At 38.8% G+C, this 19,529-nt stretch overlaps 1 protein-coding gene across 5 annotated transcripts; it reads left to right on the top strand.

The window, feature by feature from the left end:
• The first annotated feature begins 10,584 nt into the window (after positions 1-10,584).
• On the top strand, positions 10,585-18,479 carry LOC307037417 (uncharacterized protein). Of its 5 annotated transcripts, none has more exons than XM_079678268.1 (19): positions 10,585-11,828; positions 12,019-12,148; positions 12,529-12,603; positions 12,906-13,293; positions 13,519-13,617; positions 13,850-14,082; positions 14,209-14,387; positions 14,552-14,635; positions 14,731-14,840; positions 15,101-15,188; positions 15,379-15,493; positions 15,607-15,669; positions 15,968-16,022; positions 16,248-16,339; positions 16,580-16,672; positions 16,814-16,909; positions 17,005-17,175; positions 17,423-17,599; positions 17,964-18,479. In XM_079678268.1, exons 4-8 carry the CDS (start codon positions 13,140-13,142, stop codon positions 14,628-14,630), a joined length of 744 nt encoding a protein of 247 aa, XP_079534394.1. In that variant the 5' UTR covers positions 10,585-11,828; positions 12,019-12,148; positions 12,529-12,603; positions 12,906-13,139; the 3' UTR covers positions 14,631-14,635; positions 14,731-14,840; positions 15,101-15,188; positions 15,379-15,493; positions 15,607-15,669; positions 15,968-16,022; positions 16,248-16,339; positions 16,580-16,672; positions 16,814-16,909; positions 17,005-17,175; positions 17,423-17,599; positions 17,964-18,479. The 5 variants fall into 3 exon arrangements, with proteins under 5 accessions (XP_079534394.1, XP_079534397.1, XP_079534395.1 ...); XM_079678270.1 differs by having other exon boundaries at positions 10,591-11,828; XM_079678269.1 differs by lacking the exon at positions 15,968-16,022.
• The last annotated feature ends 1,050 nt before the right edge of the window (positions 18,480-19,529 follow it).

Below are 19,529 nucleotides of genomic sequence, written 5' to 3'. Positions count from 1 at the left end.
ACGTTCTTCAACCACCAGGTGTCCCTTTCTATCAGCTCTGCACCGTTATGGTGTAAATACAGCCTATCTACCGATTGGATCAAATATAAAATTCAGCTGAATTAGTGTTGATACTGCAAAGAGACGTATTGTGTGAAAACAAATGTAAGATGTTGTTTAATTGCTTATATATTTATGATCCACGTCACGTTTTCAGTTTTGGCGGCAGTTCTCCTGTTTGTCTATAAGTCTTCTCAGCAGGGCTCTTTAAATAGAGAATTATGGCAGATATGTAATAGTTAATGCAGCCGAACCGTGTATTACAATGCCGTTATGTGATGACTTTCAAAGAGAAAAGCAAGCACACTCAGAATAAAGTATTATTTTATTTTTAAAAACGTTTTCAGATTTCACATCACATAAACACCAAATCCCAGCATGCATTGCGGCTAAACCATCCAATCATCGAGCTGAGGATCTTGCCTACGTCTGTTTCCGGTTTCGTTTATCACCGATGTATTTTGTTATATACACATTCATTCACATTTACATATTAATTTGCATTTGCAAAGTATTTTGTGAGGCCTTCGAACATGTTTTTAAATATAAGGTTGTAGTTGAAGAGTTTGTAAATTAACATGAACCGAAGCTTTTGCCTGGCAACTCAATCGCACAACGTCATGTCCGTTAATTCCACATCCACACGCATCGATTAACATCGATTTAATACATTAATGTAGCCTTTGTTTCTGGTGAAAGAGGTGTCGACCAGCTGGGGAAACAAGAAAATCGGCGTAATCGAGTGTGATTATTACAAAATAAATCATTACGTCGGGTAGCATTTGCTTGGCATTTTCTGGTTATTTCTCCACTGGTTAACATGGGTTAACAATACCGTGTAACTGTCACGTTTGAAGAGATGAAATCGTGACATCTTCACGTCTCCCAGCATGGTAAATCGTCACATGTTCACGTCTTGTCGTGGTACCGGGTTGAACAAAACACACACTTCAGGTTAGAATATCACACGTAGCTATTTTAATTACCTCCCAAACTACCTAATCTAGTTATAGATATGTTTAGTTTTACTGTCGGGTCACTCATTACTGATCCGCGAGCTGCATCATACTGACGGGCTGTCAGGAGAGGGAGAGAGCGCTCCGTTTATTATTCCTGTGTTATTGTAAGTTACTGTACACTTTTGAATAGTTAATCTACTATTATTAGTTTGTTTAATATATCGAATCATACCAATTTGTTTTAAAGCTCAATAAATAACAAAGAAGACCTTTGACCAGCACTTTTCAAATTGTGTCCGGAAGATTTCAACTTTAACGGACATGTTGACCGGCGAAAAAATTTACTCTGAGTGTAGTTATATTTGTGTTTATTGTTATCTCACAGTCATTTCCAGCTTTCAGGAGTACTCTGGTCCAGTGGAGGCAACCCTACATCCTAGCAGTTGGGACCACAAGAAACAGTTCCATGAGTGCTACATTGCTTTGGATGGTGAGCTCCTTCCCTGCAAGACCAAGTCTTCCCAAGTCGGTTTGATGAACTTTTTAAAGCACATAACTTGTTTGGGATCTCCTATGACCAGGCATTAAACGGCATGTACACATTTTTGCAGACCACCATCTACAACATTGATGTAAACTGGTTGCCATGTCCACTTTTAGATGTTGATCATCCTGCTCGGTAATTGTTAGTCTTTCAAAACACTATTTTTGTCAGTTTACTTTGCACATTAGCACTAGTGTATGGTATTCCACGTTGTCTATTTGTTGTAACAGGATTTTGGAATGATGACCTCTAAAGTGTTTCCCCAGGCTAAAGAGGCCTAATGAGCAAATGTACACACATTTCCACCTATGACCAATGTATTTTGTGGGTTGTTTGATGTTGCTACTGATTAGATGCTATATTTAAAACACATCAAAATCACATTTTTTTAAATAAACGCATGTTTTCAAGAATCTGATGTGTACGTTATTTCCTGAAGTGTTAATGATTCACCCCAAAAAAATGTTTTGGTGTACATCAGCTAAACAGCACTGAAACAGTGTGAAAACTGACCATGTAGTACATTTTCTCTCTCAAAGTGTTGAATAATCAGCTCTGCACAGTGACACTAAAAGACTGACTAAGAGTACATTTTAACTCTCTGAGGGTTCTAGGTTTACACTGCACATGTTGGAAAGCAATCAAACAGTGTCAAAAAAGTACCAGTTATAGTGTATATTTTGACTCCCAAAGTGTTCAAATCTTACTCTTTATTTGGAGTTTATATTTTACACTTTTGACAGTGTTCAGAGAACACCAAACTCTTGGACCTATATACACCCCGAGACTGGTGTTAAATGTACTCTAATAGAGTACAATGTACACTGTGGTTTTTGCTGTGTACCCATAATCCTCAGCTATCGTTTGGGTCTCTAGCCCTGTTGCTTGACAAACCCTGTTATTAATCTTCAAGTTCCGGGATTGGATGTTGGAGTGGTAGTGCGCCAAGGTTATGCCGAGCGTCAAACAGCTCTTTGAAATCGAACGAAACCACGGCAGACTATCCAAAACTGGACTTGAACGTCTGTTTTGCACATCCTCCTATTAATATCTTTGTACATCTGGCTCTAAACTATTTTATTGTAGAGATCACTTACAGTATCTTCTTGATTTGTTATATTCTATATTTCTATCATTGACCTTCTACTTTCCCCCTATTTTGTATGTACTCATAATATTTTTTACATCAAATATAACATTATTCAACAGAAATAATTCAATAACGTGCTTTAACCACTAGTCGGTGCACACAAGGTACACACTTTTGTTTGTCTCCACCATAGACTGTATATATAAGGTCTCCACCAACACATTTGGGGTTCGCGGGTAATTCACACACTTGAGTAAATGTACATGATGAAACGCAATTTTTCAGTCTTGTGACAATTTCTCCCCATCTGAAAGGTATGTTACCACTGAAGAAATACAACTAAAAGTGTTGTAATTGTTCCTTAATACATACAGAGTGACCCCGACAGTTTGGGGAAAATGTTAGGAAGTGTTAGAGGAGTTTAACCATGTTTTGAATGACAAGTGTGGTTGGACAGGACTGTGTGTGTAAACTAGGTCCCCGTTTTGTATTGGAGACAGGTACACAGCGGAGCTGAGCGCTAGTGCCTCCATATTACAGTCTGACTGTTAAGCTGTAAAGCTAAAGATGTGTACTTTATTGTATATTTTGATCATGCAATATGTTTAAATTAGGGCCGGGACTTTAACGCGTTAATTAAAATTAATTAATTACACAAAAATTAACGCGTTAAAAAAATTAACGCGTTAAAAAAATTAACGCATTTTAATCGCACTTATTTTTGCACCGCGAAAGTTTCTCACTGGATGAGTTTCAGGGGTACCGATTATACTGGAGCACCAACTAACGTTCATGACTTCAGACAACAACAAACCACAGTGAACAATAGTCAAACATGAACGAACAAGCTGATGAGACCGCTTTGGTTGGCCCCGTGGATGGGACATTTTGTTTTAAAAAACGGACGGATGGAAGCATCGATAAGAGCACGGTTGTTTGCAAATTATGCAAAAAGGAATTTGCATATCACCGCAGCACATCAAGCCTCAAGTATCACCTCAATGCAAAACCTATAGCAGCTAGCGTGGAAGCTAGCGTGGACGTTAGCCCGACTCGGAGTACAAGGACCCATACCCAATTCGCGTTGATCAAAAAAGTGGCCTATGCAACAGAGAGATTTTATTTTTCATCAGGATATTGGAAGAATAGGAGGGATTGAGGTCAATCACTGGCACTTTTTTATTTTATTTTAAATGGTACAGAACACTTTATATTGAACTATTTATTATGTTGTTGGTGCAACTGGCACTTTATGTTGAACTGTTTATTGTTTTGGCCAAGGTTATTGAGAGAGTTGGACTGAAATGTATTAGATTTTTTAAATCAACTGTTGGTCAATCAACAAAGTCTGTTATGGCCTCTGAAGCATCAGAGATATGTTTTCTAATAGTCAGGGTTTCCAATGTTCTGAATGTACTTGAAAGTATTGTGTTTTACTTAAAAAACAAAGTGTTATAGTTTACAGAAGGTCTACCTACCTATAGGCTACCTGAATCTCTGAAATGTACTATATTCCTAAATATGCTATTGCTACACTTTATGGCAAAAATTGCACTTTTCTGTTGGTCTTGGTTAAGTGCCACCTTGAAAAAAATAAACAATGTTTTGTTGCTTAAGCTTATATATTCAGTCATTATTCAATGGTATACTAAAATCCATGTGAAAAAAATTGCTTCTCGCTGTTCTCAGGTCAAATATTTATATGTGATTAAAAATGCGATTAATTGCGATTAATTAATTACAAAGCCTGTAATTAATTAGATTATTTTTTTTAATCGAGTCCCGGCCCTAGTTTAAATATGTGTATTTTGCTAATGTAATGTGTTCAATGCACTTTAGTGAATTTATTGCTGTATGTGACAGTTGCAAGTCATGTAGTTATAGGAATATAATTATTATAGTGTGTGATTATCAGAAAGTGTTTATGTAAAACGGGTATATGTTATACTTCAAAGGAAATCTCATGTTAATATGTTTTTGTACAATTTCTGTGAATTGCTAATTTTGTATTTTGATTGTCATGTGATGCAAAACACTTGAGTAAATGTACGTGATGAAACACAATTTTAAACTCTTTTGATAATTTCTCCCCATCTGAAAGGAAAGGGGCATAACATGTGCACATGGACTCTGTTAAACACATGGCCAGCACAGATGCCTCACACTGTTTTGCTGTCTTTAGAAAGTGTGCGTACTGTACGCTCCGCGTCTGTGAGCAGCCAGCTTGGCAGAATGTGATTGACCAAATATAGGACCAAAAAGATTGTGAGCGCAGCTCGCCAGGCATGATGAGGGTGAAGGAAATGTCAATATTGATTGCTGGTGTGCCATGTGTCACCGTGTGTCTTATTGGTTTTGTGTTATACTGTATTTTATTGTGTGCAGCTGGTCCTTATCTCCAAGACACATTTAAAACAAATAACCTTGAACCTTGAAGCCCCATCTCTCCCCACCTGCTCCTGCTTCCTACATCCCCCCCACACCACACCAAGTTGTTCTTCTTAATAATAATAATAATAATACATTTATTTTGGGGGGCCGCCTTTCATAACACCCAAGGACACCTTACAAGGGCATAGGGGCAATATAGTGAACAATTTAAACAGTGGATTTTGTGATATAGGCCTATCAGCCGGGGTGAGACAAGACAAACCACAAATGGACTACAGAAGGACACAAAAGGACACAGGGTACAGTTTATATTATTCTTGGTATTTTTTCAATAACATATTTCAAAGGTTCTTGATTTGAACAAAACTAGGATGATATGAAGATCTCATGTCAAAAATAATTGTGATAAATGAGACAGAACTGGCCTGTCTGTGAGCACATTTTATGTTGGTTTGGTTCTTCTGATAAAGGTGTGAATATCTAAATAATATACCAACATATGTTATTGTCATTATTTGTGTCCCTGTTCTTCAAGCTAAGGCATTGCTAAATTAACAACTCTTGGCTTAAAGAGTGGTAACATGAGACCGATTTTTATATATAAAATATAAATGTATTTTAATTTGATAATTTATTTATGATTTATTTTATATATTAACAATATAATAAAATAAATGGAAATATATACACCGGCAAATATTTAATATAAATACCTTGTGTGTGTGTATAGCTATTGCTTTATCTGATTAATGTTATTTTCATATGAAAGTCCATGATTATAAGTATGCAGTATCATAACTACATCTTTGATGTTTATAAAAAACCAAACCGTTTGAAAATTGGTTGAAAATTGAGCAAGCTATGGTTATTTAAATAGTAAACCATAATGTTATGAATGAGAGAACTGCCTGTGGCAAGATGGCGGCCAAGTGGCAACGTCGGTCTCCATTGGCCAGCAGCGCGGGTGAGTCATCTAGTGTTTATAGATAGGCGAAGTCCCTCCCCTTCCGGGAGCCTCCATGGGACCCCGGAAGCGGAAAATTATACATTGAAGTCAATTGAGAGAGAAAAGTTATCTTTTGATCCCGTTTCAATTGTGCCACGAATGACACATATGATGTTTGTCAATCTTAAAAAATCATTTCCATGTAAAAAAAGTCACAGTTTGTCGTAAAACTGTTGAAATATAAGACTATGAAAAATACGCAACTAGAAAGACTACAAATCCCAAATGCATTCTGGGTCGCGTAAGTGATTTCATAGGCGATAATGCTCCAAGACTGGTTGCGACTCGCAAAGCAAAGAAGAAGAAGAAGACTGATTTATTCCCTCCAATAAATATAAGAGATTGCTCCAATAAATTCACTTTTACAAGATGCCTGTGTGCTTTGTACCAGGTTGTAATCACAAAAGTGATCATACCACTTGCTCGTTCTATCGCTTCCCGTCTGATGAAAGGACCAGGAGTCGTTGGACCAAACATATCAGGTAATATACATGTTTTGCATGGAACATAGTCAAGTTAGATACCTAGCTAGTAGCGAGCATGTTAGTTAGCATTACATTACTTAGCCTTGTCATTTGTATTAGCCTTAACATGAAGTAAACCAAAATGTTAAACAGTAAGAGTAGTCATGATGGTAAGTATTTTGTGAAACATTTGAAGAGTAGCCTATCGCCCCCTCCACCAGGTGCTAAGGGGGCGGGAGGTAGGCCCGTCTACACTTCAGGCATCAAAAAATCTTGAAGCTGGGCGTGTCTGAAGCTTGGCGATTTTTTACGAGCAACGCGACCAACAACCAATCACATGAATCTCCCGCCCCCGACATACAAAGCAATAGCAATGTTAAAACGAAGTAAACTGGATATAAACTCTCCAAACAGGCGAAAAACCTACCAGTTTCACCCACTGTCTCTGCCACCTCCCTCCATGCCTGGTTCCTCCGGTTTGTATCCCGGTAAATAGTTCTGGTCGTAAAGAACCGGGTGATTTGCTACCGTAATATCTCGTTTGGAATATGAGGAAATGAACTGCGGTCTGGCTCTCCCAGTTTGCACGCGGTTTGATTGGCTGCGCTTGCACTGGCGGGATTTGCATAAACGGGATTTGATTGGCTGATGCCAAGCCGATAGATGCTCGTGATGCTTGCAAAGCCATGCCATGCTCCCCACAATGCAGTTCGGCGAAGATTAAAAATCTTCTACGTCACCGAATTCAAGTGAATGGGCGAAGCGTTGAAAGCATTTTTCGATGCCTGTAGTGTAGACGGGCCGTAACGCCACATTAGTATATTTTCTACTTAATGCTATCTGCACAAATGGTTAACATTGAACATTAAAAGATCAGGCAGTTCAGGGAGAGTCGAAGGAAGGAAGGCAGGCAGCTTTGCATGACATTCTTCTGGACGTGTTTCATTGTGATGATAGTGAGAGTGAGTCAATCTGTTTGTTGGAAAGACAGAGTGATTACTGAGAGAAAATTATTAAAAGAGATAATTATTCAGTGTTGTTATTTTAAAGTGTTGTTACTGACCTTTTTCTCTTTTATTTTCTTTACCTCAACTGTAACTGCCGAGACCCTGAGGAACATGCACACTGGACAGACCTGCTCTGGCAACCTGATTTCCACTGTACCTAATAATATTTGGTTATGGTATATTATTTATATACATCAAAGGCACAATGCACCCCCCAGAGACACACATGTATTGAGTGTGATATTTTGCATTGGTCATGTGAAATCATCTTTACATACTAGAAAACTGTAGGAGCAGCAACTTGTTTTGAAATTGAATTTTTAATATCCGATAATAAAGTTGATCTGTTTTCTTTATTCTTCTCTCTCCCCAGCTCCATCCATCACCATTCTCTGTTCCTGCAGGTCCTGCTTGCTAATCAATGCTCATATTTTTTTACACAATTACAAATAAAGTCAATGTATTGTATGACATGAAGTTGTGCTTCATTCTGAGTCAATAATAAATTCATTCTGCCTTCAACTGCAAAAATTATTGTGGACTGCACCGACATCCATGTAGCTGCCCCCCAGCAAGACGAACCAAGCAAAGCTGACATACTCAACATACAGCTGTGCTCTTAAGTTTACATGAAGAATTTGTGAAATATTGGTAATAACAGGTTTAAATGATTATTAGTAATTAATTATATAATTGTCTCATTGTAGATGAGCAGACAGGGAGCCAGACGAGAAAAGCTGAATATGCAGCTGCCATTTTCCACATGGAAAAGAGAAAGGGCCAAGTGTATTTGAGTGGACAAAAGAGAAATCCCAAATACGAAAAATAAAATTATACAATTTACAGATATGTATACAAATATATATATATATACAGGGGTGCACATAAGTGGTACGCAGGTACGCATGCGCGGCAACAATCTGAAATGCGTACCGTCACTTGTGTCACAAAGCGCATTTGCGTACCGATGTATATGTGAAGCTTTTCCAGAAGGCGGTTAGATCATCGGACGACGGAGTCGGTCTCCGTGTGCACAGACAGGGCTGCTGTTAACGTCGGCCTGTACAGCAGCACTGCGCTAAAACAGCTGATCACAACGTTCACACGCTCTGTGGTCACGAAGCTCTCCCCCCCCCCCCCCCCCCCCCCCCGGTTGACATTCGCGATACAGAGGGCTTCATGGGAACTTTGAGGGGAGCTGGAAGTTGGAGTACCAAACACTGACTCCAGGTACTCATCTGAGTACCTCACTGAGAAAGTTGTGTGCACCCCTGTATATATATCCTATATACACCATGTATAATGATGGTGTATGATGTAGAAGGAAGTGTGGTAGATAACAAGTAAATATAGAGTTACATACAGATCCATGTTACAGCAAAAGATGGAATAACTAAGAAGCACACAGTATAATAATAATTACACACAACAATTAAATAACTGCTCAGCATCTCCACCACAATCCCAATCTGCTGTGTCCTGTTTTCCTCCCCTCTGCATAACACCCCATCACACATACGAAACACAAGGCAGAGTCCGAGGGTGTTAAGAGTATGTTTATTTAAATGTCCTCCTCTCTACTGGCCAACACAGGGAGCATATGCTGGGTGTAGAATTGTTCCAGGAGGAGGAGATTTCCATGCCATGCAGGGTCTTTGGGGATGGGGATGATGATCGCCTCCTTCGTGGTCCACAGTAGCAGAGACTCCGGTCTGTGATGTGCAGCTGTTATATAATATACAATACATTTTTGAAAAACATTTGATCAACAAAAAAGGATTTGGTCAGGATCTAGAGTCAGTGTGTAGTTTATTAATTAATCAATGCTCTCTACATTAGGAAAACACATACCAGTGTACCAGAGGCAGTCACACACAGCTGTGCCTAGATAACCAAACAAATTGACAACAGGGATGCAAACTCATCAGGTATGAAAAAGGTGACAAGGATCCGAGCTCAACCGCACACAATTACACAAACAACCAGCACGAAAACGTACCTTGTAGGCTGCTGTCACCAAGAGGGCTGATAACTTTATCTGCATTTTTCCCTTGGTTTCCTTAGTTTTCCTTTAACGTCCTGCGTTGCTCTGCCGTTGCAACCATAGATATATATAAACAACCCAGTCTCATGGCATTTCGTGTTCACCAACACCATTTTTAATCTATTGATTCGTGTTCACCAACACAATTTCCCCCTTGTTTTTGTGTTGCACAGCACGATTTTAAAAGCAATGTATTTCTATTGGTAGTCTCCCGGCATTACGTGTTATAGGAAGACCGGAAGCTGTGTGGTTCATGAAAACATGTTCTTACTCAATATAGCAAGCCACAATTATTGCTTTTATTTGATCTCAACAGAATGCGTGACTCCACGACTCCTCACCGCATTGCGTGGTGGAGTCACGACATTTGTTACATTTACGTGTCGGCACCACGCAAACAAGACCAATGTAAAGTGAATGAGGCTCCTTTGTCGTGGTGCACACAGTCATTTCTACAACGTCCTGCAGTGATCTTTTTATTCTATAAAACGTTTTTTAAATCTACTTTATAGCTTGTAGTAACTCACGGGAGGCTTGTTTTATTTTATTTGTATTCATAATAATTTGTAGTTTTCGTCAGAATGTATTATGGTGCATTATTTACCAAATTTATGTTCTCAAAAAACAGTGCATTGTGTGTAATACAACTGTGATTTTTATTAAATTAGTTATTTTTTAAGGAAGGCCAGAGCTTCAGCTGTGTCAAATAGATTGTTCCCTTTAGTTTACGTTATTTAAAAGACAATTATATTCCTATTTGATCAATAAAGGGGTATTGTATGCCAATATTACTCATTTAAAAAATATATAATGATGATAATGATGGTGAAAACCACTCCCCCCACATCGGAATGACGATGGCTACTGACTGTATTTTAAATGCTTTTTCTTTAATAGTAATAATAATCATTTTTTTTATAACAACAATAAACCAGAAGAAGATTCCGTCGTTACCACGGCAACGTTATGTCGCGCTTGACGGCAACGTGACGTAGCCACGTTACGTTACCCACAACCACCTCACTTTCATTAATTTCATCTGACAACGGACTACAGTAAGTATCTAAAATCAAGGGGAGTTTATTTCTTTAAAACACGAAATAATATTGCTTTTATTTATTCCACTGTAGCACAGTCTCTATAGCGTTTCATTCCTGGATATAAGGTTGAGTTTTGTAGTGTGTTTAGCTTTTACAATAGGCTACGCGCAACCTACTGTAGCGGCCACGTCCAGCTACCAGCTACTAGCGGCCACCGGCCTTCCGGTCAAAGTTTTTAGCTGGATAGCATTTATAGTTTATACAGCTACATGACATGAGCTGTCCCCGGCACAGTTGGATAGTGGAGGTGCCTGCTAGAAAAATATCTTTAAATGCATGTATTTGCACATGTGTTGTAAAGACAGTGTTCAACACAGAGTTTTAATAGTGGCTAAAGGGCATCGGCGATGGAGTGGAACAAAAATGTGGAACTGGAGTTTTGACTGGCCAGTGGGGACCACCCAATGTCCCACTCTGAATCAGAAATACTTAATTGATCTCCGGGGGAAATTGGGATTGTTACATTGTAGAATTTAAATATATAGTAAAAGATATAAGAAAAACAAGTATGTAAAAATATGTGCATAATATAACAATATGCACAGTATAAATGCATAATGTATGCCAGAGTATTGCTCAGATTAACTATTATTGCATATAGAGTATTGCACAGATGTTACTGTTATTCTAAATAATCCTAATCATGTTTTTATTTTTCCTGTTTTACAGCTTCATTACAACACTTAATATCTCCAACACACACATATCCACACACACACACACACACACACACACACACACACACACACACACACACACACACACACACACACACACACACACACACACACACACACACACACACACACACACACACACACACACACACACACACACACACACACACACACACACACACATATCCACACACACACACACACACACACACACACACACACACACACACACACACACACACACACACACACACACACACACACACACACACACACACACATAAAACCAACAGCACTTTTAAGAGCCACTCTCTCTCTCGCTGTCTCTCTTTCTATCACTCTCTTTTAATCGCTCTCCTGTCTTTCTCTCACTCTTCATTTTGTGTATTGTTTTATTATTTGTATGCCATGTCCCTCAACCCTGAAGTGAGGGTCTTTGAGGATCCCAATGAGGCCAGGATGCACATGGCTGCATTGATTAGTGAGGCTCATCTCCATGAGGCCAGGGTGAGGCTTTTCATGATAAGCAAATACCCAAGTCTGTAATATAATCATTGCTATTGCTTTTTATTGATGTAATGTAAAGGGTCCGTTAGACCTTTTTATGCAACCGTTAAATAATTGCTCAAATATAAGTGCTGCTGTCTTATGTTGTATTACAACTTTGTTGTTGATCTCAACCTCTGAAAAAATATAGGCTGCCATGGCCACTGAAACTCCTGCCATCCCTCCAAAAAACAAAAGAAAAAGCAGGAAGAGACCCCTTTTTAATCCAGTGGTCACAAGCAGACGTGAGAGACAACGGGAAACACAACGCTCCGCATTAGGTTTTTTCTTTACTATATCATGATTTCTAAATCTAAGAATAAAGATCATTCATAACAAAGTTATTTTGGTGTACACAGTATGAAATTATTAATTTGAAGATACTTCTTGACAAATCTGTTGCAATGTTTAAAACATTTTCAAATTAAATCAAGATATTGTAAGAGCCAGTGACTGATAATCCTTGCTTGTGTTGTATTTTTTTTAAATGTGTACCTCGATTTGGATAAAAGTATGCCAAATGTAAATTGTCATTGTGATGCTGTGGTAATATGTTCTTAGTTTCATTACCTGCAGTCCTTACAGAGCATTTTCATATTACAATGAATTGGTGTAATTTTAGATTGATTGAAGGGTTAAGCAAAAATGACTGTCTCTGCAGCTTCACAAGCCAGAAGAGACGATCCTGTGCATGAGGAAGGCCTTCAGCTAGAACATCAAGAGTTCGGTAGTCTTGGTGAGTATATTGATTATAACAGCAGTTGACTGGCACTACAGTTTTTCCCAATGTTTCCATTTTTATACTCATCTAGTTAATCATAATAAAGTATTGAGTATTGACTGTTTCATGACAAGTGAATGCATATTTGGTATAAGTATCACTTGCTAATATTGCTTTGGATGCATATGATGATTCATAGCATGTTGCTATTATTAGTCGGCATATATTTTTCCAACTCAAAAGTGGTTCAGTATACTACCTTAATATCCATCATACCAGTTTTAGGGTGGCGGCTTAACAGCTGTTTTATTTTTTAGAAACACATCTCCAAGAGTTAAGGGACACCCTAACTGCAGTCCAGGTTCCGAAGGCAACAGACGGAACGGTTTCTGCCTGGGCACAAAGGCAGCTTCTCACAGATGTGAGAATGAAAACTGCTAGGCCAATGCTTTTTAATGCAAAACTCTCAGCTGAGAGAATAGCCATTCAGAAGTGCCACAGATGCTGTGCAGAAGAAGCGGCTTAGGTGCCTGGACTTTGTTCCACTGGACATGGAGTTCCTCTGTGCAACCTGTGACATGGAGGCCCACAAGAGGAATATCTTCCATGACAGAGAGGCTGTGTTCAATGGATTTCTGGAGCCCATTCCCCCTACAACTGCTATGGTGGTGGATGAAAATGGCCAGCCTCAGTTTTGTGAACAAAGTATGTAAAGATTAACATTACATTACAATGTCCCATTATAGTGTAGTTCCCATAATTAAGTGCGAATGGGAATTGTACATAGCTGATTGAAAAAAGTATGATTGGTTTTGACTAGGGCTGCAAGATATGTGGAAATTATGCAACATTTTATTGAATATCTTGATAATTTGGAGAATTAAGGAAAAACTGTAAATACACCTTCCTAACTTATTTTCTATATTGCAGTATGTCAACTGCCTGTTCCTACTCCAAGGTCAATCTGTGAATGCTCTGATGACGTCACAGTTACTCCTTGGAAGCATATTTCTGTGGTCACCATCAACGGTATGTTGTTCTGAAAGCCCTTCTTTTTGTACAAGTAGTATTGTACAGCAGAGTTTTACCACTTTGTGCAACGCAAATATTTTTATCACCTGGTCATTTTCAGACAACATCCAAATGCCATGTCAAATAGTTAATATATCATATATGCACATCTATGTATAAAATACAATATGTTAAGGCAAACTCACAGTTTGATTACCGAAATACCTTTACTTTGTCCATTTGTTCACAGGACGATACAATGTCTGCTTGGCTCGGAAATCCTGTCCATCCTGCTCTGCAGAATGGACTCCTGAGGTTAAAGACCTGCTTTTGTATCGGTACTGGCCAGCTAGCACCAGCTGCCAGACGCTTTACAAATATGATGTGTTCACCTCATTCGAGCACATGAAGGTGACAGCACCAGCCATGTCCAGGCAGGCATTTCTGAAAATGTTGGAGCACAGATCTGTTCAAGCTGGACGGGTAAATCTGCCTGAATCACACGGAAACATACAAAAAACAATATCGTATTATTGTATACCATATCATTAATTGTTGGCATTGCTTTCAAAACAATGACTAATCCACTTTTTTTAAATCAATATACAGACAGGTAGTATCTGTGCTGATACATTTCAGCGAAGCTTCTTCGAGTTTTGCTTCTGTCAGTACAAACAAGAGGATATGTGCCAGGTCCATCACTTTGTTTGTCCAGCATGTTCTCCAGACATGTTGGCTGTCTGCTGTGATGGAAACCGCAAGCATTACCGCTTTTCCAAGTCAAAAGGGTAGGTATAGGTATTAATGAAAATGATAAAGAACACACCGCTAATACAAATAGTAGCCCTTGGGGTTGTGTTTGAGTCGCCATAACAGCAATTAAAACAAATCATAGTAATGTAGTGCTTTGTGATTTTTATTATTGACTTGTATGTTAACTTATCATGGACAGGACTGAGGAGCCGCCAATCTATGAGGGCTTGTTCCTGGCCAAGGAACAACATTTGTTGACCTTGTCAGAGGCAACATGAAAAGTGTACGTTTTTTTTCTTATTATGGTAGTTGCAGTTACACCTGTGGTGTTCTTTTTTATATATGTCAAAACTTGTGTGTAATAAAGTGACTTTATAGGGAAATGACAGTGCCGTCTGTAGTACTGCCAAATTCACCGCTGGCAGAGAGATGTCAAAAAAGTCTGGTGCCCAGATAGACGAGGAGGGCATTCAAGTGGCAGTTTGCAGGTATGTATTTGTAAGTGTATATGTGTTTGGTTCTTGAGTCCTGTCTCATTATTTCAGTTTTAATAGCAATCCAAGTCTAAGTCTTTGTAAGAATTGGAACCATTAAACACTTTTGATTGTGGAGCGGAATTGATCCATCATTCGTAGCATCCAAGTGATATTTGTTGTTATAGCCACCTAGATGACAGAGATGAGTGCTTAAGCCAGGGCTTGCTGTGTCAGTTTATTATTAACAACTAGATTTTCTTCTGATTAATCAGACATGGGTTTCTCTTACGAGGAATGAACCACTTCCGTGGAGAAATATACGCGTACCCAATGTTTCTCCAAAAAGAGATGTCCAAGAAGGTAAATGTTGACTTCTTCTGCATGGATGTAACATGCAGACAATCCTCACTGTCATATTGCACATCCACAACAATGTTTAAAATGGCCTATGCCTCAGCAGTCATTTTAGATGTTATTGATATTGTTGTCATGTCAATTAAAAGTTTATCTTTGTAACACTCAATCACAAAATGCTGCTCCTGCTTCTTAGGTACTGGCCATACCTTAACAAAATAGCCGGCGGATTACCAGAGCTTCTGCCGTTGACCGAAATGAGGCCATTTCTTAGCGTGATGCATGCTAAAGCCCATACAGCAAAATGCAAGGTAAATAACATCTTTAATGCAAAGTCTTTTTAAATGTTGTGCATGGCATGCCTTATTGGATATCAAACACTTCTAAATAAATGCTACATAACACTACTTGCGCTGTGTTGCAGGTGAGATGGGGTGGCAGAAGTCAGAACGGAGCAGGAAACACAGTGGGAGAGGAAGTAGAGCAGGTATGTTATTAATGGCATTATTGTAACTGTATGGATACAAGAAGTCTTAATAGAAAGCAGTACAAATATGTATGTGTCATCTCAGTGACAAGCCTGTTGATTAGTTGAAAGCATATCTTTTATGTCTGAGTTCAAATGAAAGATAGGCAGTTCATATGTTCAGCAACACTAAATGCATGCATATTGTAGGAAGTCAGTACACAAGTTTTCTCTTAAACCATCCAGTTCAAGATCTATGATGTGAAGGTAATATTGTTATGTGATGGTGACCGAACATTAATTGTAACTTTCATTATAGGTGAACAGCTTTCTCTCTAGGGTAGCTCTGGTCACAAAATACATGACAAAAGCAGGTTGGTATTAACACTACACACTGTGATAAGGCAGCCCTGATAAGTATTTTACAGAGAGTTCCCTCCTTAAAAACATTATTGGTGTATTACTTTACTGTAATTACCAGTTCAACAACATTTTAACGATTGGGTTTAGTCATGTCTATCTGGTTTCTCACTCAGTATTGCCTTTTTGATGTGAATACTTCCTTTTTTGTTTGTGGATATATTTGTTGTCTTTTTTAGGAAGAGGGAACATGCTCACTCAACAGGCCATGGGTTGGAACAGAAGGAAGAGGGACAACCTTCATCAAGTTTTAGCCCACAGATATGTCAAAGTAAGGGCAAATTACAATTGTCTTCTCATCTGACATAACATATTTATGAAGGATGTCTGCAATGTAACCTCATGGCTATATACATGATGTTCTCCCTTATCCACACTTCCTCTTGCAAGTCAGATGGTGTCATGGAATGTTTCAACTGTTCTTCTGAAGGTCTTTTACTGAAAACTGGTGTTCTTTGCATTATGGTGTTGCATGGTGCTTTTGCTCTGACATTGTCTTTTTTTGGTAAAGATCATAGAGAGGGCAAAGGTGGAAGCTGCCAGCTTCAGCGACTTCAAAAAGGAGAACAACCTTGATCAGGAGACCATACAGCAGCGGTCACAGGTAAGACATACCACAGGTTTTCCATATATACATCTGTTAATTACTGTAAGTTTAGACACACAATATAAGTTGGCCATATGTTGAAACTGAGACTGTCACTGATTGTATCTCTTCTCCAATTGTTTTTTTGCAACTATTTAGAGAGAGTCTACGCCCCAGGGTGTACTGAAGGACTGAGGGTGGATATTGAGACCGTCACTCTTTTGCGCAGGAAGCAAGATCTGTATCGTCAGCATGGTTTGTTGTCAAACGTAGTTATTGAAATTACCTTTCAAAAACAACAAAAACATTCTGGCACCATGACACAGTTTTGTTTCCGTTTCACTTTGCAGACGGCAACCAGGCAAGGCAAAGGAAGAGGAAGAGAATGAGAGAGCTGAAGAAGAAGCTTCGCGAAAAAGTTGTGCAATACAACACCGGAGTGCAGGAAGAACAGATCGACGAGGAGTTGGCTTGCAGTCTGACAGAAGGCTACATCTTACCATGGGAGAGGCATGCAAATGGTAGGATAATTGCTAGTTTGGCTTGTTGTTTTTTTAGTCTATACCAAAATATGACAGTTTATCGTGGGGCAGAAAAAGCAATGGTGATACCTGCAAATATATAATATTTGTTATTAGTTTACATTATAGAGAACCAATGCTATCGCTACAAAGATTTGTTTCTCAGAAATGAAAATCATTCTGTTATAATATAATTTATGAATAAATATTCCTTGTCCACTACTCCATTCCTTTCCTCAACCTAAAGGCAACACCTTCAGGTTGAAGAGGTCTGTCTTTGACCAGGTAATGCTGGTCAGAGGTTTGGAGGAGGAGCAGAGCATCCTGGTGAAAGAGATGTCGCAGCACATCATGTTCCTTCTGAAGGAAGTGCAAGAAGTGGAAGCACTCAGAGGACAGACTTTGGAGGGCATCAAAACCAGCAGTATGTCTGAGATCTTAACATTTGAATATTTTCATCCACTCTTCAACACATTACATGTCTTACATAAGTAGAACACATCTGTCACTGTGTCAGGCCGAAGTGAAATAGTAAATTACTGAAACTATTCATTATCAAGATCATAATCGATTATTTTCTGTCTATTGAATATCTGTTAAGCACTATATAAGCATTTATCAACATGTCCCATTTGGCACCCAATATATAGTAACATCCTTCAGTTTAACATGGATTTACCTATTTTGTAGTGTTTTTACATATGCAGCATTGTACAATGCAAAGAGATTTGCAATTGTCATGGTTTGTTTACATTGAGCCCTTTTGCTGTGTGATTATTCCTCGACAGATTTCGGTGACCTGACAGAGGATGCTGCACATGGGCTCAAGAGTGTCCTCAGTCGGAGGTGGCACTTCCTCAAAAGCCAACACAAACAGGCTGTACATGCGTACAGCGGTGTAGCTGCTTTGGAATGCCATGATCTTCAATTACAGCAGGAAATTGAGGAGTCGGATGACAATGGCTACACTAGCCCTGAGTCTGAGGAAGAAGACGTGTAAAGGTTTCTGCCAAGCAACACAGAGGCACTGGAGAGCTCTTTCACAAGCGACGTGTCACGTCCACATGCTGGTGCACGCCATAATAATGACAAAACACATTTAAAACACACTTAAAGCCATACAAAATAAAGACATTATAAAACACTATATATGAAACTATGCACTTGTTTCGCCCGACTGAGTTCATAGTAATGTGAAAATGTGTTTATATTTTGTACTTCTGTTTATTTAAAGCGCTTTGACTTGCTGATGTGTATGAAAATAAATTGCCTTGCCTTTATATTAAACTGCCTCTTATTACTCAAACAAATGCTATACAATGGTTGTTTTCTTGTCACTGCATTTTGTCATTCATTGATTATGAACTATTAATGTGAATACATTGTAAATAGAGTTCATACAATCACATGTATCTTTATTAGTAACGTGCATAATGCAGGGTAAATACCAACACATTCTCACTCCCAACTCGTACCTCTAATGTTGTATTATTTTCTAAACCACACAGTGTTATTTACTCAACAACACACAATTATTCTTGTGTTTATTTGTTTGATTGTATAATGTCGGACTTTTGGAGTCCGTCAGGACCGAGGGTCGGAGCAGCTCATGGTAGTTTCTTTAGAGAATTTTACACCCGGAAGTAAGTATTCTCTCTTCTTTGCTTGACAAACCCATCCATGGACAAACCCCGTGATAGTCCTCAAGCTCTGTGATTGGATGTTGGAGTGGCAGTGCGCCGAGCGTCCAACATCACTTTGAAATGGAATGGACCCACGACACATGGTCCAAAACTGGAGTCGGACGGGTCTACCCCCTCCCCCACCCCGTCACCAGAACTACACATGCTGGCCATTGTGTGTTTGGGTTCCATGTTCTATGGCACGTCTCTACTGGGAATTGTAGTTTTAAAAGACGTTTTCGTATTTCCCATAAGAAGTTGCCAGTATTAAACTGTGTACACCCCTAGAGGTTTAGGGGATACGAAACACAGTGGTGTTATCACATTTAAAACATATAATTAATAAATGGGTGAAAATTGCTTGTGCCCATAATGGGCAGCATTAGTATAACCACATGACAGCTAAGGTCAGAAGAGCTTTATTTAACAGCTGGTCTTATGTTTGTGACCCCTCCTGTTGTCCATTTATAAGCCTTGAAACATGCACTTGTCAAGGTTCAGAGGCACATTTAGCAAATATGGCAGTAGCCATCGATCATTTTAAGATAAGATAAGATATACTTTATTGATCCCAAGCGGGGCAATTTTTTCGTTACAGCAGCATGTGTAACAGTTGGAAATATGCAGTGGTGTTTATTTGGAAATCATTTAGTATAATCACACAAATTCTAT

Source organism: Notothenia rossii (assembly GCF_949606895.1).
Source record: "Notothenia rossii genome assembly, chromosome: 4".
Classification (NCBI taxonomy): Eukaryota; Metazoa; Chordata; class Actinopteri; order Perciformes; family Nototheniidae; genus Notothenia; species Notothenia rossii.
Note: the sequence above shows the minus strand (reverse complement) of the source record. Positions and strands in the feature narration are given on the sequence as shown.